This window comes from Lithobates pipiens, unplaced genomic scaffold (assembly GCF_037356315.1).
Source record: "Lithobates pipiens isolate NorthernLeopardFrog02 unplaced genomic scaffold, aLitPip1_a1.2 Scaffold_13, whole genome shotgun sequence".
NCBI classification, from domain to species: domain Eukaryota; kingdom Metazoa; phylum Chordata; class Amphibia; order Anura; family Ranidae; genus Lithobates; species Lithobates pipiens.
Window position 1 is genome coordinate 242,822,136 of NW_027507718.1, and position 25,331 is coordinate 242,847,466.

Consider the following 25,331-nt stretch of genomic DNA (forward strand, 5'->3'; position numbering starts at 1 on the left):
CAATAACGTAACTACAGGGTACTCACATTTAAAAGCAAATCAATCAGCAATAAATAAACAGAGAACGAGCAGTGAGCTCATACGTCACTTCTGGTATCTCTCTCTTTCCGATGCGTGTTCGTCACAGTCACGTGACTTCATCAGGGAATCAGGGAAAATGTCGGGTGCATAAGCCAGTTTAGAAACCGGATGACATGTAATGTAGCCAGTCTGACAGAAGCTGGCTTTTCGGCTGGCTTCTGTGGATGGGGCATGACCGAAAAAGGTCTGCCAATCATCTCCCAATCAGTGCTCTTAGCCAATGAAGCCAATGGTCCGGAGTGTTCTGGCAGGGTGGAAGAGGGCCACCCCCCGGTCAAAACACAGTAGTACAGCATAGGAGGTTGCTGTACTAGCAACAGCTCCTCGTGAGCTATCAGTTTTTTTTGTTCACCCCCCCCCAAACGACTAGTGTGTACTAGGCTTTACAGAGCCCAATCAAATCAAAATCAAAATTAAAAAAAGTACAAACAGTTGTGCAATCTGGATGTCTTGGTGATATTTAAGGAGGTTAGGAACTTCTATGTCTAAAGCTTGGTACACACCACTAGGAACTGACAGCTCCTGTCAGAGCCGCTGTACTAATGACCTGACGTTTGTGTAGCGATCTCCCCTGCCGTTCTTCTGACGGGACCCCCCCTCCCACCAGAACACTCCGGTCAGTGCTCTCAGCCATGGGAGCCAATCGGCTGCTGGTTTTCCAGCATGGTCATCCAACAAAAGCTGGCCAAACAACGGGCCAGCTTCTTTCAGACTGGCTGCCATACACACGGGCCGAATGTCGGACGGTTTTTATTGAACCAGCTGATATCGCCCGACATTCAGCCCATGTCTATTAGGCTTAAAGCGGAGGTCCACCGTAAAATGGACCTCCGCTCATCGGAATCCCCCCCCCTCCGGCGCCACAATTGGCACCTTTCAGGGGGGAGGGGGGTGCAGTTACCTGGATAATCCAGGTAACTGCACCCACTTCCGGGATAGCTGTCTGCGGAAAGGGGCGTAGATTACGCCCCTTTCCGCAACTGCCCGCCCCTTTGCGCAAGTGCCCCGCTGCCTGCTGGGAAACACACAGTTCCCAGAGGCAGCGGGGACCGTCCGGATTGCGCCGCGCGGCTCGCGCATGCGCAGTAGGGAACTGGGAAATGAAGCCGAAAGGCTCCATTTCCTGATTCCCATACCCAAGATGGCGGCGGCAGGACCCGACAGACGACCTAGCGATCGGCTTCGGATGCCGACATCGCGGGCGCGCTGGACAGGTAAGTGTCACTATTTTAAAAGTCAGCAGCTGCAGTTTTTGTAGCTGCTGGCTTTTAAAAAAAAAAAAAAACGCGGAGTCCCGGTGGACTCCCGCTTTAAGTGTGGGTTGTCAGCGCCCGGGGCAAGGCAAGTAATTTGCACCCCCTTGCGACCACTACACTACACTGATCACCACACTACACTACACTGACCACTATACTACGCTACACTGACCACTATACTATACTACACTGACCACCATACTATAATACACTGACCACTATACTATACTACACTGACCACCATACTATGATACACTGACCACTATACTATACTACACTGACCACCATACTATACTACACTGACCACTGTACTATACTACAGTATACTATACTACATTGACTACTGTACTATACTTGACTGACCACTATAATATACTATACTGACCACTGTACTATACTACACTGACCAATGTACTATACTACAGTATACTATACTACACTGACTACTGTACTATACTAGACTGACCACTATACTATACTATACTGACCACTGTACTATACTACACTGACCACTATACTATACTACACTCACCACTATACTACACTACACTGACCACTATACTATACTACACTGACCACCATACTATAATACACTGACCACTATACTATACTACACTGACCACCATACTATGATACACTGACCACTATACTATACTACACTGACCACCATACTATACTACACTGACCACTGTACTATACTACAGTATACTATACTACATTGACTACTGTACTATACTTGACTGACCACTATAATATACTATACTGACCACTGTACTATACTACACTGACCAATGTACTATACTACAGTATACTATACTACACTGACTACTGTACTATACTAGACTGACCACTATACTATACTATACTGACCACTGTACTATACTACACTGACCACTATACTATACTACACTCACCACTATACTACACTACACTGACCACTATACTATACTACACTGACCACTATATTATACTACACTGACCACTATACTACACTACACGGACCACTATACTATACTACACTGACCACTATACTATACTATACTACACTGACCACTGTACTATACTACACTGACCGCTATACTATACTGACCACTATACCATACTACACTGACCACTGTACTATGCTACACTGACCACTGTACTATACTACACTGACCGCTATACTATACTGACCACTATACTATACTACACTGATCACTATACTATACTACACTGACCACTATACTATACTACACTGACCACTATACTATACCACACTGACCACTATACTATACTACACTGACCATTATACTATATCACACTGACCACTATACTATACTACACTGACCACTGTACTATACTACACTGACCACTGTACTATACTACACTGACCACTGTACTATACTACACTGACCACTATACCATACTATACTACACTGACCACTGTACTATACTACACTGACCGCTATACTATACTACACTGACCACTGTACTATACTACACTGACCGCTATACTATACTGAGCACTATACTATACTACACTGATCACTATACTATACTACACTGACCACTGTACTATACTATACTACACTGACCACTGTACTATACTACATTGACCACTATACTATACTACACTGACCACTATACTATACTATACTACACTGACCACCATACTACACTACACTGACCACTATACTATACTGACCACTATACTATACTATACTAACCACCATAGCATACTACGCTGACCACTACTGTATACTACACTACACTGACCACCATACTGTACTACATTGACCACTACTGTATACTACACTACACTGACCTGCCTACAGTCTGTCTATCTCTTCCCCCCTCCCCCCAGCCAGTACCACGACTCTCAGAAGGGAGTCTCGCTAACCTTCTTGTCCTGGCCTGCATCGGTCCGGAGATAGGAGAAGACCGCAGCGGCTCAGCTTTTCTTCTCTCCCCGCGCTCTAGCTGCCATATTCAGTGTCTGGCCGGCACACTGTGATTGGGCATATGGGGGTCATGTGTGGAGGCGGGACTTCAGGAGCAATCTCAGACAGGCCAGCCCTATGCCTCACATGACCCCCATATGCCCAATCACAGGGCGCTGGCTGGACACTGAACATGGTGGACGGAGCGCGGGGGACAGAGGAAGTTAAAATTAGGGGGAGGCAGCCAGTAGTGACCCATACTGGCACCCCCCTAAATGTTGCGCCTGGGGCCACGGTACCCCCTGCACCCCCCACGCAACGCCACTGAGTGTGACAATATATGGACTGCTATAAAGCATAATTTATGTTACATAGTTACATAGTGGATGAGGTTGAAAAAAGTCCATCAAGTCCAACCTATGTGTGTGATTATATGTCAGTATTACATTGTATATCCCTGTATGTTGCGGTCATTCAAGTGCTTAGTTAGATAGTTTAGCTTAGATAGCTTTTTTTAAACTACCATTGCTCCCCGCTGAAACCACCACCTGTGGAAGGGAGTTCCACTTCTTTGCCGCTCTTACAGTAAAGAACCCTCTATGTAGTTTAAGGTTAAACCTCTTTTCTTCTAATTTTAATGAGTGGCCACGAGTCTTGTTAAACTCCCTTCTGCAAAGAAGTTTTATCCCTATTGTGGGGTCACCAGTATGGTATTTGTAAATTGAAATCATATCCCCTCTCAAGCATCTCTTCTCCAGAGAGAATAAGTTCAGTGCTTGCAACCTTTCTTCATCACTAATGTCCTCCAGACCCTTTATTAGCTTTGTTGCCCTTCTTTGTACTCGCTCCATTTCCAGTACATCTTTCCTGAGGACTGGTGCCCGGAACTGGACAGTATACTTTAGGTTCGGCGGGACCAGAGTCTTGTAGAGCGGGAGAATTATTGTTTTATCTCTGGAGTTGATCCCCTTTTTAACGCATGCCAATATTCTGTTTGCTTTGTTAGCAGCAGCTTGGCATTGCATGCCATTGCTGAGCTTGTCATCTACTAGGACCCCCAGGTCCTTTTCCATCCTAGATTCCCCCAGAGGATCTCCCCGCAGCCACCCAAATGCATTATTTTAAATTTTTCTACACTAAACCTCATTTGCCATGTAAAAATATAGAGTATAGCCTCAGATAAGGAAAACATAACAATTCATAAAAACGTACCATCATCCAGGTTAGTATACAGAAGCGGGGGGGCTTCAGTACTTCAGTAGCATATGGATTTTGCTCTTTAGGACACTTGTTGGACTATTGCACTTTTATTTTTCTTCTTCACTACTCCTAATTACACTCCACTAGCAACTTATCTAGCGCTCCATATTTACCTTATTCTTTGTACATCTAACACTCCCCTTCCACCAGATTGACAATGCTGCTGTCCAAATCTGCCCCCTGTACTCCTTCATCCAGAGTGTACTGTAAGCACTCTAAACCCTGGTACACACGAGAACTTTGTTCAACCCAGCAGGCTGAACGGAAAAAAAACCTGATAAATCACCATATTAACACAAGTGATGTTAGTGCGGCAATCTCCCCCACTGTGCTATTGTATTCTGACATGGGGGATAGCCCCTGCCAGAACACACTGATCAGATGCAGGTCAGATGCTATTTCCTGAGACTGGCTTCTGTAGAACAGACAGCTGTACATATGGGCCAAAAGTTGGCAGGTTTCTGCTGGACCAGACAATTCGCCATAATGCACTGCAAGATTGCAGTGCATTGATGTCTGATGATTGGCCATAGCATGCACCTGACCTGCATGCTATGGCCAATCACAGCATGCTCTTCTGTGAGAGCCATGATTGGCCAAAGGCAGGGTGCCTTTAGCCAATCATGGCTCAGGGGGCTAAGTCCAGGCCCCACACTATATAAGGCTGCTGCTTACACAGCGGCTGTATATAGTATTTATGAATGAGGGAAGTTAACTAGAGACAGGGTAGTTAGTGGTGTATAGACAGTTTAGTATATACTCCTACTTATGAACTGAGGCAGCGTGACGTCACTACTGCCAGCTTGCGATCCACGCTGGTCCCGGAAATCGCAGAGTAGCCATCTTGCAGAATGGGACACATCCCACACTGCAGTACTACATGTACTGCATGCCCCACATACAGGACTGCATGGCCTGAAGTGCCCGGAACACCCACATTGCACAGCCAGAAGCGCCCGGCTGGAGTTACACTTAAAAAAAGATACTGTTGTGACTTAAGAACAAATTTGTCTTACCTACAGTCCCTAGCTTGTTCGTAACTCGGGGACTGCCTGTCGGTGTAGAATATATATACAGTGCAGGCAGTGTAATAAATAAATATATATATATATATATATATACACATACGGTATATATATATATATATATATATACACATACGGTATATATATATATATATATATATATATATATATATATATATATATATATATATATATATTCAGTACAGTCAGTGTATAGTATATAATACAGTGTATGAACCTGGTTAAGGGGAACCCTATGACAGAATTAATAAAAAAAAGCGGTGTGGGGTCCTCCCCCAAATCCATACCAGGCCCTTTGGGTCTGGCATAGATTTTAAGGGGAACTCCATGCCAAATAAAAAAAATTAATTGGCATGGAGTCCCCCCAAAATCCATACCAGACCCTTATCTGTACAAGCAGCCTGGCCGGCCAGGATGGGGGGGGGTGAATGAGTGCCCCCCTTCCTGAACCATACCAGGCCGCTTGCCCTCAACAAAAAAACAGAGTGGGGCTGTACCCATTGTACCCCTACCCATCCATCTCGGCGCTGACGGACCGGAAAAATAGAAAAAAACCCGAAAATACTCTGCCTCCAAAAGAGGTGTCCCGTCGACCGCTGTCTTTTCGCGGTGACAGTTATTATATAGGCAAGAGCGCAGCCACTCGGTGACGTAACAAGTGACCCCGCCCCTTTTGACTTCATGGTGCCCATGGAGGCAGAGTTTTTTTCTATTTTCCGGGTCCGTCAGAGCCATGAATGGAGATGTATGGACATCGCAGGACACTTTTTTTTTTAATAAAGGAATTTTCAAAAACTGTATATTGTGCTTTTTAATTTTTGACACTTTTTTTAGTGAATGGGTAGGGGTACCATGTACCCCATACCAATTTACATGGGGGAGGCTTCCAGATTCCGATAAGCCCCCTGCCCACAGACCCCCACAACCAATATCCACGCTCGTCCCCCCCCTTTCCTGGCCTGCCAGGCTGCTTGCTCAGATAAGGTTCTGGTATGGATTTTGGGGAGGGGGGGGCACACCATTTATTTTTTCTGGCATGGATTGTGTGGGGGGGGGGGGGGAACCACACTGTTTTTTTTTTAAATGTTGGCGTGGAGTTCCTCTTAATATCCTTACCAGACCCGAAGGGACTTGCATATAAGCCTTTAAAATGAACACTTTGGTTTTTCACGTTTGTGTCCGGTACACTTTAGCAGTGTTCACATGTTAGCACAAATTATTTGTCTGTTTGCATGTTCTGGTGCTAACCGAATGGGGGTGTTGGGCTCATCCCTAGTCTTAATACAGAAGGTGTGTTTCTTGTCAGATCACCAGGTGAAAAAAGAGGGAAACTAATGGAGATACCACATCTAATGATTAATAAGCTATAGTATATTATATTTTTGGTTTTGGGTTTAATGCAGTTTTATGATGGCAAACGCAGAAATCTATAAGCAAGCAGTATGTTGGCAAATGACCAATCCCATCAAGTATCCAGTTATGTAGATCATAAGGAGTTTATGCCAGAATAGTCAAGTTTACTCCATTTTTTTTTTAAATACTAGAACTTAAAAACGACAAATGAAATCATTTTGAGGTTGGAGTAAGCATTTAGTACAGAATAATACCTTATCTGGTTAAAAAAACCCAGTCATGATTTTTTCATAGCATTGGCTAAGGGGAAAATTAGAAATCCACATGCTTTTATAGCACTGTGTGTGTCTTTCTGTCTTGGGGATACCTGTGCACCCTATTGCTTGTTGTATGTGTCACAGGGACCGCAATTAAAAATAAATTTACATAAAGGAGTCACAGGAATAAAAAAAACTTGCAGAAGTTGTAACTCTCTTCACATCAACTATAAAACTTTAGTTGGAGTTCATCTTTAAAAAGCATATCTATAGATCATTCATTCATAGTAGTCAGTATATTAGACCAAAATAAGAGCACCAACTGAGCAGAAAAGAGGACAAAAGAGGAACAAAAAAAGCATTTTCTTCCTAAGTTGGACAGTCCCATCAAAAGACAGACAGGAACTGTAGGTTTCAGTATGGAACATGTGAAAGATGCATTGATTGGGGGCAGTGCCAGGACAAAATGGTCCAGAGCCCAGGGTAAACATGCCAGATTGTGCCCCCCCCCAGATGTATGAGCCTAATGTGTCTGCGAAAAGGCTCTCTCTCAAAAAAAATTGAGCAGTAATCTGCATGTTAACGAATGAATTCCTCCTCCTCCCAGCACGATTCTCTGCCCCCCCACCCACAAGCTCAAATCCTCTCTCTCCCTATATGCCCCCAGCACAAATCCCACCCCCTAATAAAATATTTCCCCTCCTAGCACCAATCCTCTACCACTGCAAATCCCCCCTTCCGGCAGGAAGTCCCCTCCAACCCCCCCGCCCCCACAAATTCCCCCTCCTAGCAGAAATACCCTCCAATCATCCCTACTACCACATTCTCCCCCTCCCAAAATAAAATGTCCCCTCTACCATTTTATCTTTATATCACAAAATTCCCAAATCCCCCCCTCCTAGCACAAATCATCCTCCCCATGCTCCCACCCAGCACAAATCCACCCCAAATCACGACATCTGGTACACTTCCCTAAATTTGCCCTCCTAGAACAATTACACGCCCCCCCATTCCCCTGTTCAATACAAATCCCCCCTCTAATCTCTTTGTGGTGCCCCCCCCCCACCTCACATGATACCACAGTGCCCAGGGCAGCCATCCCTACCCCTTGTTTGGGAGATTTACTAAGACTGGTGCATACAGAATCTGCTGCAGCTGTGCATAGTAACCAATCAACTTACAGGTTTTATTGTCAAAACTTAAAGGGTTTGTAAACCCTTGTGTTTTTTCACATTAATGCATTCTATGCACTAATGTGAAAAACATTCTGTCATTCAGCAGCGCCCCTGAGCCCCCATTATACTTACCTGAGCCCTGTGTTTCCCATGACAGGAATGAGCACACCAGCTCTGACCAGTGTCTCGTGTCCTGATTGAATAGATTGATAGCAGTTCAGCCACTGGCAATGACGCGGGTGTCGGGGGCGGGGCCAAGTCCTGCTTTTTGTATCAATAGACGCAGGAGCAGGACACAGGAGTGCACCCACACGGGTGTCCACAAAGGAGAGCACTTCTCCAATGGGGCACCCGAGAAGAGAAGGAGCCAGGAGCACCGCTGAGGGACCCCAGAAGAGGAGGATTGGGCCCACTCTGTGCAAAACCAACTGCACAATGGAGGTAAGTATGACATTTTTTTATTATTTTTTTTTAAACTCTGAACCTTTACAACCCCTTTAACTGAACAAGTTGAAGTTAGAATCTGATTGGTTACTATGCACAGCTGTTCTAGATTCTGTGTGCATTATTTTCAGTACATTTCCACTGCCTTTTATCCAGGTCTTATTCAGTAAATTTCCCCCATTACAGTATGTCAGGGGAAAGAATAATACAAGTCTCTCCACTAAGATAATGGATCAATGAGAAGATTAGCGTAGATTTTAAAGATGAATATGCTAAAATCTTTATTCTGAACCGACTTTTACCACTTGTCGACCAACTGCCATCTTTATACTGCGGCAGGTTGGCTCGTTCCCACGAATCTCTATAACTGTACGTCATCCCGTTTTACAGCTATAGCAGGACTTCGGGGGAGCTAATGCACGTGGCCGGCGGCTGCAATGTCCACCGGCCACCCGTGATCGCTCACAATGTAAACAAACAGATCCCCGTTCTGAACACAATGGGAAACAAGGGTGGGACTTTATATGAGTCAATGAATGGATAGTGGTGAGAAAACTGCTTTTTCACGAAGTTGTATTTCATATAATTCACAGGATTTTTATGTCGTTTTCATTTAATTACACTATTATAGGGATCTTAAAGGTATAGCGCCATATCTACTTCTTCTTTCTTCCATAAGCATCATCCTCCCCCCATCCTCAACCCATTTTAAGGAGGAGGTATTAAGTAGAGGCAGCTCATACCCACTCTCGTTTTGGTCTAATCCATAGCGCAATCTCATTTCCCTTTTTTTCAATGAATGGATAGGTTCATATGCCTCCGTCCCTAAAATATTGAGAAAATGGTTAAAGCGGAGGTCCACCGTAAAGTGGAGCTTCCGCTTATTGGAACCCTCCCCCCCTCCGGCGCGACAATGCGCACCGTTCAGGGGGGAGGGGGTGCAGGTACCTGTACAGTACAGGTATCTGCACCCACTTCCGGCGTAGATTCTGCAGAAGCTACGCCCCTTTCCGCAGAATCGACGCCCCTTTCCGAAGGTCCCCCGCTGCCTGCTGGGAAACACACGGATCCCAGAGACAGCGTGGACCATCCTTATTGCGCAGCGCGACTCTCGCATGCGCAGTAGGGAACCGGGAAATGAAGCCGCAAGGCTCCACTTCCTGATTCCCATACCCAAGATGGCGGCGGCAGCACCCGAGAGACGATCGAGAGATCAGCTTCGGGTGCCGACATCGCGGGCGCGCTGGGCGGGTAAGTGTCATTATTTTAAAAGTCAGCAGCTGCAGTAATTGTAGCTGCTGGCTTTAAAAAAAAAAAACGGCGGACTCCCGCTTTAATTTAAAGTCCCATAAGTCCCCCCTTTTCTCAAGATCCCCGTTCTGACCAGGAAGAACAAAGTGATCCTAGTGATTAGGAACAGCGATCTCTCTGTACTTCCAGTCAGTTCCTTCACACCACAATTAGAAACACCTCCCAGGAAACACATTTAACCCCTTGATCACCATTAGTGTTAACTCCTTCCCTGCCAGTGTCATTTATACAGTAATCAGTGCATTTTTAAAGCACTGATCACTGTATAAATGTCACTGGTCCCCAAAAAAGTGTCAACATTGTCCAATCTGTCTGCCGCAATGTAGCTGTCTTGCTAAAAAATCGATGATCACTGCCATTACTAGTAAAAAAAAATATATTAATAAAAATGCCATAAATCTACCCGCTTATTGGGATTTTTTTTACCAAAAATTTGAAGAAGAATACATATTGGAAGACATGTTTTTTTTTTTTGGATAATTATTATTATTAATTATTTTGGATAATATTATTATAGCAAAATGTAAAAAACATTGTTTTTTTTTTTTTTTAATTGTCCGTTTTTTTTTTTTTTATATAGCGCAAAAATTAAAAACAGCAGAGGTGATCAAAAACCACCAAAAGAAAGCTCTATTTGTGGGAAAAATAGGACGTCAATTTTGTTTGGGTACAACGTCGCACGACCACGCAATTAAAATGACGCAGTGCTGTATCGCAAAAAATGGACTGGTCATTAAAGGGGGAAATCTTCCGGTCCTTAAGTGGTTAAATCAGTGAAGTCAGGCGCAGTCACACAATCATTTGCTGACATATTTAAAATCGGTACTAACTGGTGGAAGCGTGCATATTGTCATTTCCAAAGGATCATGAAAGTTGTGTTCTGTAAGAATTCACTGTATCCCAGCAGTTAGTTGATGATTTGCATCTGTGGATTGTTTCACACAGGAGAAGGAGGAGGGGGGGAGGTTGACGTGTTCTGGGGGAGGTGTCTGCCAGGCCCGTATTAGATCTTTGGGAGGCTGCAGGGGGAAAGCAGACAGCTCTCTGAGCAATAGAGTCACACATTGACTCTCTCCCTCTCCCTCCTCCTCTTCCTCTTGCAGGCTTTGCTTTCTTTTGCACTTTTACATATAGATCTCCTTTTAGTTTCTGCTTCAACTGGAAAGTTTACAGTTAGTAAACACCTTTTTTTTTTATATACCTCCTTTAGTTATCCTGGGCAGAGAGTTTTAACTTTCAATTGGGGCACATATTCCAAAGAAGCAGGCTGAAAAGTTCTGACTGCCTGCCTTCCTCGCTGTCTGATCTAAAGGGCTAGTTCAACTTTAAGCTCTTCTCACCTATTAAAGTAACACCAGACTGGAAAAACAAAACAAAAACTTCCTGCTTAAGGACCCCATTTCTTAGTATTGATTCTTTTTTTCATTTGACAAGTCTTGTCTACTTCTCAGGACCTGCTTTAGAAGTACCCCGCGACACTCCCATTCAAAAGTCTCAACCTAGAGACTGGTCCTCAGGGACCTGAGTGCAGAAGCAAGCAAGAATAAGAGAAGAAGTACATTGATTCATTCAGATGTGTTCCTGATGAATTTTCTTTAGATCTATTCCTTAAAGCGCCGTTCTTTTTATTTTTTTTAGTTTTTATTTTTGTGCGTGAACACATTTTTGTGGAGGATTAGCTGTAGACATTACCGGACTCGTGATGGTTCTTCTGTCACTTTGGTTTATAGTAGCACTGATAGACTGCAAGACTTCAGCTGACCAGGTAAGTGCAATTTCAGTTTGAAGTTTTTATTTGTTTAATTTTGTGCTGCTTTTTTAACATTATTGATTATATTGAATAACATTTTGGCGATGATTTGTATATATATATATTTTGCATATTTGACTATTTATGTGTTTTTGACACATATAACAATTATATATTTTATAAAGATATTACTGATGATTCAATGATAAGTTTCAAAAGTAGCGTAACTTAGGCTGTTTAGAAATTGGATTAGGAGTTAGGGAAATTTACTTTTTTGTGAATGCTGTCCTTGCGTTTCAACGTCGCGCTACATGTAGGCACGTGCTCGGACAAACATAGTTGAGGGCTTAACCTTCTAGTCTCAGGTGTAAGCTTCATTTGCCTGTGGTGGAGGAACTTTTGACAATTTAAGAAAGGATCTCAATCCACAAAATTGCAGATTGTTCATCCACACTATTAAAGTGCATTTAAATGTGTAGGCTTATGATTACGGTGTACTCCAAATTCAAGTCAGATGCTAAAAAACAAAGCCCATTTGCATAAGCTCTTGAAGAAATGGATATGTCACCCATAGCAACTGTTGACTTCACAATTGCAGATTGTTCATCCACACTATTAAAGTGAATTTAAATTTGTAGGCTTGTGATTACGGTGTACTCCAAATTCAAGTCAGATGCTAAAAAACAAATCCCATTTGCATAAACCCTTGAAGAAATGGATATGTCACCCATAGCAACTGATGACTTCACAGTGCCATTTATTAAAGGACCTGAAATCTGGGTATTAGGAGTAACAGCTCAGTTTGTTCTTTGCGTAAACTTTGGTAAATCAGCCACAATGGAAATGTATGTATATTCTTCTGAATATTAAGTTTGCCTCGGGTACGTTCATCTATTAGCAGATGATGGAGATCTCTGCAAAAATAAGCACTGGATGATCATGTTGAAGTATAACGGAGAGTAGCTGCTACACGTGTCAGTACCAAGACGTAATCTACTTGACAGATCCAGACTACAGGCTCCCCCTACCTGACAAGTTTAGTTTCACATGATCTGAAGTTCTTTGCCCTAGATTAGGCTGTAGGCGATACCTTCCTTCAACAATGGCTTAATTTCTCTTTTAAAGGCTTGATCCACTCAAAACTGGTATTTCAGTTTTTGGTAGTTAGTTGACCTGATAGTTTCTTAAAACTCTTGGTAACTCCACTGGCGAAGTCTCTGTACTAGAGTTTTTAGGTCTGCACACCTGCTGGGGCCATATTCCTACTTTACCGGTTGGTATTTGCTTTACATTATAGAGAATGTAACTGGAGGTACTGGAATGTAAAAAAAAATGGGTGGGAACACATAAACCTTTTAGAGGACAGGATCAGAATTGGGTATTATGGCAGGGAGATCTTGCTCCAAGACTAAAGCCCCATACACACTATCAGATTTTCTGCTGATTTTTGTCTTCAGATTTACCAAAACCATGTAGTGCAAGGGCCTGCCGGATTGCATACACATCGAAACTCCTAAGGTTTGACCAGGTTTTGGTAAATCCGAAGGAAAAAAATCAGCAGAAAATCTGATAGTGTGTATGGGGCTTTAGAATAAGCTAGGGCTGACCACTGGGCTTCACCTATAGCTAAAATACAACTTTTGGATGGGCTGACCCTTTAACCTCCAAAAAATTGTACGAATGTTCTTTCATGGTACAAGTTACTATAAGTTTGGTGCATTTGGTATCTGGCTTTGTTCCCAGTCAGTTACACTGTTAGAAAATCTATTCATGATTTAACAGGATGTGATTGATTTTTCCACCAGAGGTCTGAAGCACCCACAGGAATAGTTCATTAATTTTAAGGCCTTTGGCTACTGGATTTGTTGGCTCAGTCTCAGTGATTTATTGAATAGTGTAGTCATTGCTGAGCTTTCTTGGGTTGACCTATCTATGTTAAACACATTATGAAAAACCATGGACTATAGGTGGTAAGACAGATGTTTATTGAGCTAGGAAAAACCCACCAGTAAACTTAAAAGTTGCCTGGAGCAATTTTGGTTTTCTGCTCAGCACAGAGCATGCAGTGTACTGTTAACCGTGAACTGTCCACACAGTTAAGTAAAACTAATGTTCTCTGTCTGTCTTTTATTTTCAGGCTGGCAATGAAGGAAACACCCGAATAGGTAAGAGCATTAGATGACATGTGGAACATTTGTTGATTTCTTCTACAAGGAATGCAAATATCTTAAGAGGCTATAGACAAATATATAAAATGCAGTCATTAAAATGTACTCTTTATATATTAAGGAGAAAGAATTATAAATTTCCATTCACACCCATACGCAAACAAGTTTGAGCCTGGGTTCGCACTATAGCGATGCGGGAACCAGTACGATTCCAGTGCCGGTTCCCACATCTCTCCCGCAGGCAGTTCACACTGCCCTCTACGAACTGCTGCGGGTCTCAATACAATGTTAATGACACCCCCGGATCGGTTTACAAAAATGCAGTGAAAACTGTGGATTCGGACAGGAATCAGATCACATGGGTGTGAACACCCAACGCTATCCGATTCCCGTGTGGGAATAACAAAATTCCCTGCACCTTTTTTGTGCGAATCCAATGCGAGTTCAGCCATACAGCTGTATGGCTAAACTCGCATTGCACAGACATCACATGTTATTGGCACAGCAATGTAGGTGCGATTGACATGCGATGTCTGTGTTCGCATATGTGTGAACCCAGGCTAAATGCGGCCATACATGGAACTAAATTTGTCCAGTTCAGCAGGGACCAGCTGAATTTCGACACATGTATCTATCGATCGACTTGTGTACAACCATCTTGTTGGAAAAATTTCTCTCAATCAGTACTGCCGGTTATAGCAGGTGGTGCTGATCAGCGTTTTCTGATGAGGGAGAAGTCTCCCTACTGTCAGAATACAATAGCTCAGGGGAAGGGATTCAAACACTCGAGGTGGATGGGGGAATTGAGTTTTTGAATGAAAAAAAAAGACTCCTGAATGACCAGCCTTAGCACTATTCACACATTGTTGTGTTAACCTCTCACTTTTGAATGTACTAAAGTGCATTGGTTATACAAGGCAATGTAATAGATAAAGACCATTCATATCTGTGCACTCTACTGCTACACCTTTTGCCCTCGTACACACGGTCGGATATTCCGATAGACAATGTCCGATAGGACCGTGATGTCAGATAATCCGACAGTGTGTGGGCTCCATCGGACTGTTTCTATCAGAGTACCCAACGGACCAAGTTTTCCAACTTGTCTATAAAATTTTCTGACAACATGCTCCGATCGGACTTTGTCCGATCATGTGTAGTCGTAACGAAATAACGTCATCACGTTAAGTACGATCGGATTTTCTAACAAATTTGTCCGACTGTGTGTATGCAACAGTTTCGGACAAAATCCGACGGATTTGGTTGTCGAAATGTCCGACCGTGTGTACTAGGGCTTTAAAGTTTAGTCTACTTTCATGCATTTTGAGGCCCACAGAAGTCAATGGTAAAGCATAAATGATGTGCTTTGCAAGCATTTTCAGCCCTTGGTAACAAGCCTAAATAGTTTTTTATTTACCAACATTAAAAATGCATGAGGTTTTAAAATGCATTAAAATTGTGCGTCAACGCATGTGGCAAACTGTAAATGTAGAGGAGGCCATTGCTGACTTCTCTATTTGAAAATGTGAGTTGCCTGGCTATTATGGTGGGCCATTGACATCAGTATTTTTTGAGTGCCTTACCTGGAGCAGGTTACCTGACTTTGATTTCCCCACTGCCCTGTTCAGTTGTCTGAAGTAAAGTAAAAGCCCTCTTGGGAGCTACAAGTTAGGGTATGGTTTTCCATACCTGAAAGTACTTGGTATTTCATTTGGCTTATATTGCTAAACAGAGTGGCATGGGAGCAAAGGAAAGCATGTATATACTGTACTACTGGGCTTGAATAAGGTGGGTAAAGCAAAGCTGTTGCTTTGCCTAAATGGTCAAAGCATAAAAAATTGCTTAAACTTAGAGACTGCCAGAAAGCAAAGGTTTCAGAAGGTGATCAACAATGGCAACCTCCATTTCTCTCTGCGCTAAAGTGTATATTTAGCCAACTTTCTTCGACAAATTAAATATTGTGTGATTTTTCCCTTCATCACTTGGTCTGGTGAAAACCGTGAAATGTTGTATTTCCCATTAATTTCTGTCCCTGAGACAATAGTCACTAGGACAAAAAGAGGGACGATTCTCTCCTGGTGGACACAAACAGCACTGCAAACCTAACATAGGTTCCCTACTCTATCCAAAAATAAAAATAAAAAATACATGTCATTAAGCTAGCAGGCATCTGCTAATAGGCTGTCCAAAACACAGTTTCATGGGTTAATAGTCTACAATAAAAAAAGGAAGGAAAAAGAGGTTTGGCCAATAACTGAACAAGCATGGTGCCATCTCACCATACCCTTACAGAAGGTGCCACAACATTTAACAGACATTCAATTCTGCAGTAATATACAGTATTTATAGATGGAAGACATGTTGGTTTGTTATCTATAAGCCGCCTGGATAGAGAAGGAATATCAGTAGTTAGATCATTGTTTAATGTGCATCTAGAAGTCTTTTCATTTCTTTCACCGGGTTCATTTTCGGCATGTGTATCTGTAGATTGTTGTGTGATTTGTTTTCATGTAAAGGATCGGTCTGTCAAGAAAGAAATGGTGGGGTTTGTGGAACTGTCCTATCCTTTTTGGGAGTTAAATTAGATTTGCCCAGTATATTTTCCTTGCTGAGCTCGTAACAGCCTTAGCCCTTGTACACACGGTCGGACATTCCGACGGAAAATGTCCGATCGGACCGTGTTGTCGCATAATCCTACCGTGTGTGGGCTCCATCGGACTGTTTTTGTCGGAATATCCGACCAACAAAGTTTTAGAGCTGGGCTATAAAATTTTCCGATAACATGGTCCGATCTGACTTTGTCCGATCGTTTGTAGAGAATTTCGATCAGACAAAGTGCCACGCTTACTTAGATCAAATTCCTAGACCAAAGCTATTGGCTACTACCCTGAACATAGTCCTGTTGTAATGAACGAACGCCATCACGTTACGAACGATCGGATTTTCCGACAACTTTGTCCGACCGTGTGTCTGCAACACCAGTTTCAGACGGATTTTGTTGTCGGAATGTCTGACCATGTGTACAAAGGCTTAGAGTTTTACTGTTCCCAACCATTTTAGGACCCCTTCCTAATGGCTGTGGCAGGTGTGTAGAGATCTTGCCAACTGGGTCTCTAAGAGATACAGGAAACTATGTGGAAGTATAATTCTTCAACTTTCACCAAAATGTGAAATGTTAGTCTTGGGTAGACAGACACTAAAGTCATTGTTTGCAGCAATGATTTTATGTTTTTATCACACAGCTTTTGAGTCAGTGTCAGAATACTTTTTCTTAGAAATATATCAGCAATTACTAGGAAATATTGGAGAACCAGGAGTGATATTAGAGGAGTGATGGCTCAGGAATGTCTGTGAATGGTTCTTTCTGCTGATGAATGAGTATGAATAACATGACGGGAAACGTCAAGCACGCCTTAAACAATTTTCCACTAAAATTTTGCCACTGGGTGGCATTGTTTCATTAAGTGTGTATATCTAGTAGTTCCTAGACATTTTTGAATCTAGTCATCTTTTTGCTTTTTCTTGTAAATCTAAATAGAAAAAAGAACATGTAGGTTACACACATTTATATATATATATATATATATATATATATATATATATATATATATATATATCTATATATATCTATATCTATATATATATATATATATATATATATATATATATATATATATATATATATATATATATATATATATATATATATATACATATATATATATATATATATATATATACATATATATATATATATATATATATATATATATATACAGTAGATGTGTAATTTTTTAACAATTGCATCATAATATCCATTGTGGTTTCAAATGTATGATATAGCACTTGTTGCGATTTTTTTTATATGACACACTGGGATACTCAAGTTTCTTGGCTTGTTTTGCTTTAACGTCCTCGTTAATCCATATATTGTATTAGCTGTCTAATAGAAAACTTATTTCAACTTCACTCCCTCCCCATAACAATTTTTTGCCCCTCTTCTCTTACCTGTATAGCCAAATTAAGCATACTGACACGTTTGGTGACCCAGTGCTGTTCCCTAGGGATCTACCACTTTGTCGCAGCATATCTGGTCCCAAGCCACCATCTTCTTCTGTTGTCACCAGGGGGTGCCGACTTTCTCTTCTGAGTTGTGCAGTGGCACTGTTGTTGCGTGCATGAGCTATTCTGTGCCATCAGGGAGGCAACAGAAAAAATATAAATAGACAGCCAGGAATATCTATTGATTCCCCCATCCACACTAAACTGCACAGACAGAAGAAGTAGCCACTGCTGGCTACTGATAGGATTCAGTCAATGTTCAGCTGATAGATTCCATCTGGCTCAGACCCCTTTCACACCGAGGGTGTTTTTCAGGCGCTATAGCATTTAAAATAGTGCCTGCAATCCACCCTCAAACAGCTGCATCATTGTCTCCAGTGTGAAAGCCAGAGGGCTTCCACCCCCTGGAGCAGTGCACTGGCAGGACGTGAGGAAAAGTCCTGCCAGTAGCTTCTTTGGAGTGGTGAAGGGGCGGTGTGTTTACCGTTCCTCCACCGCTGCTCCCCATTGAAATCAGTGGGGCAGCACAGCTATACCGCCGGCATTGTGGGCAGTTTTAACCCTTTCTCGGCTGCTAGTGGGTGTTAAAAGCACCCCGCTAGCGGCTGAAATGTGCCGCAAATCCGACGGTAAAACGAAGCTAAAAATAGCAGCGTTTTACTCTGCCGACGCAATGGGCCGCGCAGTGTGAAAGGGGTCTCAGTCTAATTTTGAATAGACTTTTCTGAGTTGGGTGGTGCTCGCGGGAACACCCAAGCATTAAAATATAACTAAAGGCAAAACTTTTTTTTTTGTTTTAGATAGAGGGGCGAGGGATTGGAAGACCTGTCAGCTTTATTGCTGTCTGTGCCCCGGTTAGGGATTCTCTCTATTTGTCCTGTTTACCATTATTATTGAAAGGAGAGTAAAAGAAAATCCCACATTTTGGATTGTCCCTAGAAAACTAATAGAGAGAAAATCCTCCAATGGGGACACTAGCTCTGGTGACCTCAGTGTCCCTAAGAGATTCCCTTAGTTTGCAGGGATTTCCTCTCACTTCGTGTTTTGGCTATAGGACAGGAAATTAAGGTAAATCTCCCCAGTGGGTTACGTTAAACCTTACAGGGGTTATAACCCTCACTTACTCTAGCCAAAAAGGAAACAGGAAAAGTTTTTGTCTATAATTCTACTTCAGGCAATTCAGCAGTGTTTGGCCAGCCTAAGCTCTGACAACACTTGACACCAACGTTTTTACAGGTGAGGATGCTTCAGTAGGGATGGAGCATGGCTGTATATGTATACATGCCTGGAAGGTGGCGTATGTGCAAACACTGTAATTTTGCCCTGAATGGCCGACTGGCTTCAATACTTTCTTAGTCTTTGACCCAACATCCGTTTGGAAACAGTGAAGTCAATACTGAATTATGCACTTATTTTGGAAATATTCTATATATTAAAACAGCTGAAACAGCTGAGCAACTAGCATTTTCAGAAGGCAAGATTAGCAACGATTCATATTCCTCTTATTGCCCGCTTTGTTGGTGCTATTCATGTTTGAACCCATCTCTCCTGACTCCTTGGCCCAATAATTTAATGTCTGGCTCCACTACCCAGAAAGGAGGCTTCAAAGGCAGGAGGCAGTCAAGCTTGAGTCCAACTCAACTGTTGAGGAAGGAAAGGTCTACATATTTTGTTGCTTTAGTTACCTATATGTTCAGGTATACTGGTTATTTTGTTATTCAGTTTTCAGTGAAAGGCAACCTTTACTTATCTTCAACCCATGCTTAGCTGGAATCACCCAGGTTTATGACAGGTCTGCTTTCCGCCTGACTGCTTTATGTATGGTAGTTGCAGATACTGAATAATGGCCAAAACTATGCAATGGCACCCAGCTGAGCTCAACAACTATTCTGTGCCAAGTCAGGGAGACCCCCACATAGTTGTTGGTAAATCTAAAGTAGATTTTACAACCAGATTGTAACATGCATAGAGAGCATTACAACCTCAACATAACCTTTGACTAGCACCATGGTAACAAAGACTGGATTTATATTTTTCATCTCTAGGCCAGCTACCTTGTACCACTACTTCCCAACCCCCAAATACATTTTGGATACTTCTTCTCCCCCAACATTTCTTAACTGCATTGAAAAATAGACTTGCCCAAATAACAGGACAGACAAACAGAAACATATCTGTAAAGATGGAATCAGTACTTGCTGACACAACTAGGAACATGTCTACAGAAACACAATCAGTGTCACAGTGACACAATCAGAAACATCCGGAGACACACAATAAATACCATAGTAACACAACTAGAATCATGATTTAATCTACCAATTTAGTTTGGTTCTCTTTGAAGTAGAAAATAATGCATCCAGCATATACAGTATGTTTTTATATTTGCCCACATATTAGCATCTAAAGTCCAATAATTTTGTCCTCTAATGTTATTTTTCAAAATAACCCTCTGTAAGGGATCTTCCCGGGGTAGGGTGTGTTTGGACACAGTTCACAGCAGACTTGGAATTTGATAAAGCAGATCTTGGCGTTTATTCGTGGTACAAACAGTCCAGCAAACAAAATATACAGCAACACCGTGCTTTCTAAGTACAACAAAAATAAAAGTCCTAGCCCGGCTGGGCGCTTACTAACAGGTTCTGCTCACCTATCTGACACTTACAAACACAGCGTCTTTCGCCTGGATATCGCAGGGTGAGTTTTAGCTCCAGCAGTGGCTGTGCTTGCAGCTTCCTTCAACACACAGATTGTTCATTCCCTGGCTGAGAAGCAATCACCTGCAGACCCTACAGAGCCTTTAGCTTCCCAGGCTAATTAGGATCCAAGCTCACCTGATCCCAAACCCAGAACTGGATCGGGGGATGTGGAATGACAGGTCCCTCTACCAAACCTACCTGCCATTCCATATAAACCCAGGCCCGGCAAAATTTAAATAACAACTCAGCAGCATATCGCTGCTGAGAAACTGATCCATCCTGGATTTACCATCTCACACTGTGTAGCAACCTAGGTGAGATGTACACCCCCTCGATCACTTCTCCAGTGACATGTCTACATATCCCCCCCCTCTTTTTCAGACCGGAGGGCTGAGCCTTTTGTCCCCACAGACAACTTACCCTTGACAATGCGTCAGCATTTGCCTGTAATTTCCCTGGCCTGTGTTCCACAGTGAAATTAAAGTTTTGTAGGGAGAGAAACCATCTAGTCACTCTTGCATTTCTCTCCTTGTTTAACTTCATCCATGTTAGGGGGGCATGGTCTGTCACCAACTTGAATTTCCTGCCTAGCAAGTAATACTTTAACGATTCTAGGGCCCACTTTACTGCCAAACATTCTCGCTCCACAATGGCATAATTTTTCTCGGCCGGGGTTAGTTTTCTACTCAAGTACGTCACTGGATGCTCCTCACCATTCACTATTTGTGAGAGTACTGCACCTAAGCCTGTGCTAGAGGCATCTGTCTGGACCAGAAATTCTTGCCTGAAATCGGGGGTGACTAACACAGGTGGTTGGCACAAGGCAGACTTAAGGCTTTGGAAAGCCTCCTCGGCCTCTGGGGTCCACGTGACCATTGCTGTCTTTCCGCCCTTTGTCAAGTCAGTTAGCGGAGCAGCAACTGAGGCAAAGTTCGGCACAAATCTACGGTAATAACCCGTAATACCCAGGAAAGCTCTAACCTGTTTCCTTGTCAGGGGTCTAGGCCAATTCTGTATTGCCTCAATTTTATTTAGCTGTGGCTTAATCAACCCTCTCCCAATAATGTAGCCTAGATATTTGGCCTCTTCTAGGGCTAGAGCACACTTCTCGGCATTTATGGTCAACCCCGCATCACTTATGGCATCCAACACGGCCTGTACCTTACAGAGGTGACTTTCCCAATCAGGGCTAAAAATGACCACATCATCGAGGTAGGCGGCTGAGTAATCACGATGTGGTCGCAGAATCAAGTCCATCAACCTCTGGAAAGTTGCAGGCGCTCCATGTAACCCGAATGGCATCACTACATACTGGAATAGCCCATCAGGGGTGGAGAATGCAGTTTTCTCTTTAGCCTCACCAGAAAGTGGAATCTGCCAGTAGCCCTTTGTGAGATCGAGGGTGGTTATGTACCTGGCGTTACCCAACTTCTCAATCAACTCATCTACCCTGGGCATAGGATACGCATCGAACTTGGAGATCTCATTCAACTTTCTGAAATCGTTACAGAACCTCCAAGTTCCATTGGGCTTTGGGATTAGCACAATTGGGCTGGACCATTCACTCTGTGACACCTCAATTACCCCCAGAGCAAGCATACGTTTTACCTCGGCAGATACGGCTTCCCTACGTGCCTCGGGTATCCTATAGGGCTTAAGGTTTACTCTGCTTCTAGGCTCAGTTTCAATGTGATGATGGATGAGGTGTGTACGCCCTGGGAGGTCAGAGAACTTGTTTTTGTTTTTCTGTAAAAATTCCTGAGCCTCCTGTTTCTGTGACACTGATAGAGTATCACCTACCTTGACTGGAGGGATTGGTGGTGACAAATTATTAACAGTATTTGTCGCCACCAAGGATTCCCTGTCTTTCCAGGGCTTGATCAAGTTTATGTGATAAACTTGGAAAGGCTTCCTTCTACCTGGTTGGTGCACCTTGTAGTTCACCTCACTGACCTTTTCAACAATTTCATAGGGACCTTGCCACTTCGCCAAGAATTTACTCTCAACAGTGGGGACTAGTATAAGGACCCTATCGCCTGGGTTGAATGTCCTGATTCTTGCGGACCGGTTGTAAATTCTACTTTGGGCCTCTTGAGCCCTCTGGAGGTGTTCCCTTACCAGGGGCATTACAGTGGCTATACGGTCCTGCATTTGTGCTACATGCTCAATAACACTCTTGTATGGGGTGGACTCATTCTCCCATGTCTCTTTTGCAATGTCTAGTAGACCCCTAGGGTGATGACCATAGACCAACTCGAATGGTGAGAACCCTGTGGACGCTTGGGGCACCTCCCTAATAGCAAACATGAGGTAGGGTAATAAATGATCCCAGTCACGACCATCTTTTGCCACCACTTTCTTCAACATATGTTTCAAAGTTTTATTAAATCTCTCCACCAATCCGTCCGTCTGGGGGTGGTATACAGAGGTACGGATGTGTGAGATTTTAAATAGTCTGCATAATTCCTTCATTACTTTCGACATAAATGGCGTACCTTGGTCAGTTAGGATTTCTTTGGGGATCCCAGTCCTGGAGAACATATAAAACAACTCACGTGCAATTGTTTTAGATGCAGTGTTTCTTAAGGGTACAGCCTCAGGATAGCGGGTCGCATAATCCAGGACTACCAAAATATACTGGTGTCCTCTAGCTGACTTTACAATGGGACCCACTAAATCCATGGCAATACGCTCAAAAGGCACCTCTATAATAGGGAGCGAAACCAAAGGACTGCGAAAATGTGACACTGGGGCACTAACCTGACATGTGGGGCACGACTCACAGTATTTTTTAATGTCATCATATATGGCCGGCCAAAAAAACCTCTGGAGAACCCTCTCTCGCGTTTTGTCAGTCCCCAAGTGTCCCCCAAGAACATGGTTATGTGCCATGTCAAGCACCTGACGCCGGTACGGCTTAGGTACCAGAAGCTGTTCCACAATCTCATCCTTAACCTTATTAACCCTATAGAAAAGATCATTAGTCACCGAAAAATGTGGAAATCTTTTTTCAGCATCTGGTTCTTGAGGTACCCCATTCATTACAGCAACCTGCTCTCTCGCATTTTTGAGAGTGGGGTCCTGTAATTGTGCAGCCCCAAAATTATCTCTAGACACCTCTAAGTCTAGTATATTTTGCTCAGTGGGAGGAGCCTCCTCCTCCCCAGCCAGGACCTGTAAAGGAAAACAATCATTTTCATCCTGCATACTTTTATCATTCACAGTGGACAAGGCAACCCCCTTAGAGGTATTCTCACTCCTTTTGGGGATTTTTCTTTTTTCCCAGAGAGCCCAGAATAATGGAAAATCGCGCCCCAATATTACATTATGCATGAGGTTTTTAACCACACCCACTTCATATTGTACGGTGCCTTGTTCAGTCCCGACTTTAGCCAGCACTATAGGGTACATTTTTGTATCACCATGTATGCACACAACACTCATATGTTTTTTAGACTCTAAGTCCCCAGTCACCAGGCTAGCATGCACCAAGGTTACAAGGCTTCCTGAGTCCATTAACGCTTTAACAGGAAAGTCATTGATTGTAATATCGCAGATTTGCGGTTCAGTCTCTAGTCCAGGAACTGCAGCACAAGATGGTTCCGCAAATAGCGACTGACGCCGGCTAGCGTCACATTCCATGGGTTCAGAGGTAAGAGGGCAATGGGCCGACACATGTCCCGCCTCATGGCATCTCCAACACTGGATAGGGCCTGGTCTTTTTGGCAAGGAGTCCTTTTCAGAGCCCCTTAGCCACCCGGGACCATCACCAGTCTTTTGTCCCTGAGACACTACTTGAGCCCTTTTCCCCCCATCAGCACCCCTCCACACTCCCCCAATAGATGGAAGTCTCTTACCAGCTGACGGCACAGATCTGGCGCTCCGGGGAGGTGAAGATGCTGCAGGAACATCACGGAGGTAGTCCTCAGTCGCCTGGAACCTCTCCACAAGGTTGACAAGTTCGTTTGCATTCTTAGGATCACCTTGTCCCACCCAGCGTTGCAAGTCAGTAGGAAGGGCTCGGAGGTAGCGATCCATCACGACCTTCTCTAGGATTTGTGCAGGAGTAGAAGTGTCTGGCTCCAACCACTTTCTTGCCAAATGGATTAGGTCATACATCTGGGACCTCGCTGATTTGTCCAGACTGTAGCTCCAGTTGCGTACCCTCCGGGCACGGACTGCAGTAGTAACTCCTAGTCGGGCAAGCATCTCCTCTTTTAGCCGAGTATAGTCCTTAACCTCTTGCTCACTGAGGTCATAGTAGGCCTTTTGAGGTTCACCTGTTAAATAGGGCGCAATTACCTCTGCCCACTCAGCGGCTGGTAACTTCTCTCGCTCAGCCACGCGCTCAAATACTGTTAGATAGGCCTCAACATCGTCCTCAGCAGTCATCTTTTGCAGCGCTTTCTGCACAGTCCTTCTCCCAGAAAAAATCTCTGGAGCGGCTCCCATCACCACAGGCGGCTCTCGATTTGCTATCAGGTGCTCAATAAGTTGTTGTTGTGCAGCCATGGACTGTTCATGTCGTCTATTGGCCTCTATCTGAGCCT

At 43.3% G+C, this 25,331-nt stretch overlaps 1 protein-coding gene across 2 annotated transcripts in view; it reads left to right on the plus strand.

Annotated features, from left to right (window-relative positions):
* The first annotated feature begins 11,138 nt into the window (after nt 1-11,138).
* ADAMTS3 (ADAM metallopeptidase with thrombospondin type 1 motif 3) overlaps nt 11,139-25,331 on the plus strand; it is a 268,741-nt gene continuing 254,548 nt past the window's right edge. For both annotated transcript variants that reach the window (XM_077476441.1, XM_077476442.1), the window contains exons 1-2: nt 11,139-11,867; nt 13,990-14,017. In XM_077476441.1, coding sequence (XP_077332567.1) covers nt 11,805-11,867; nt 13,990-14,017 — 91 coding nt within the window. In that variant the 5' untranslated portion in view covers nt 11,139-11,804. The remainder of the gene's footprint in view (nt 11,868-13,989; nt 14,018-25,331) is intronic.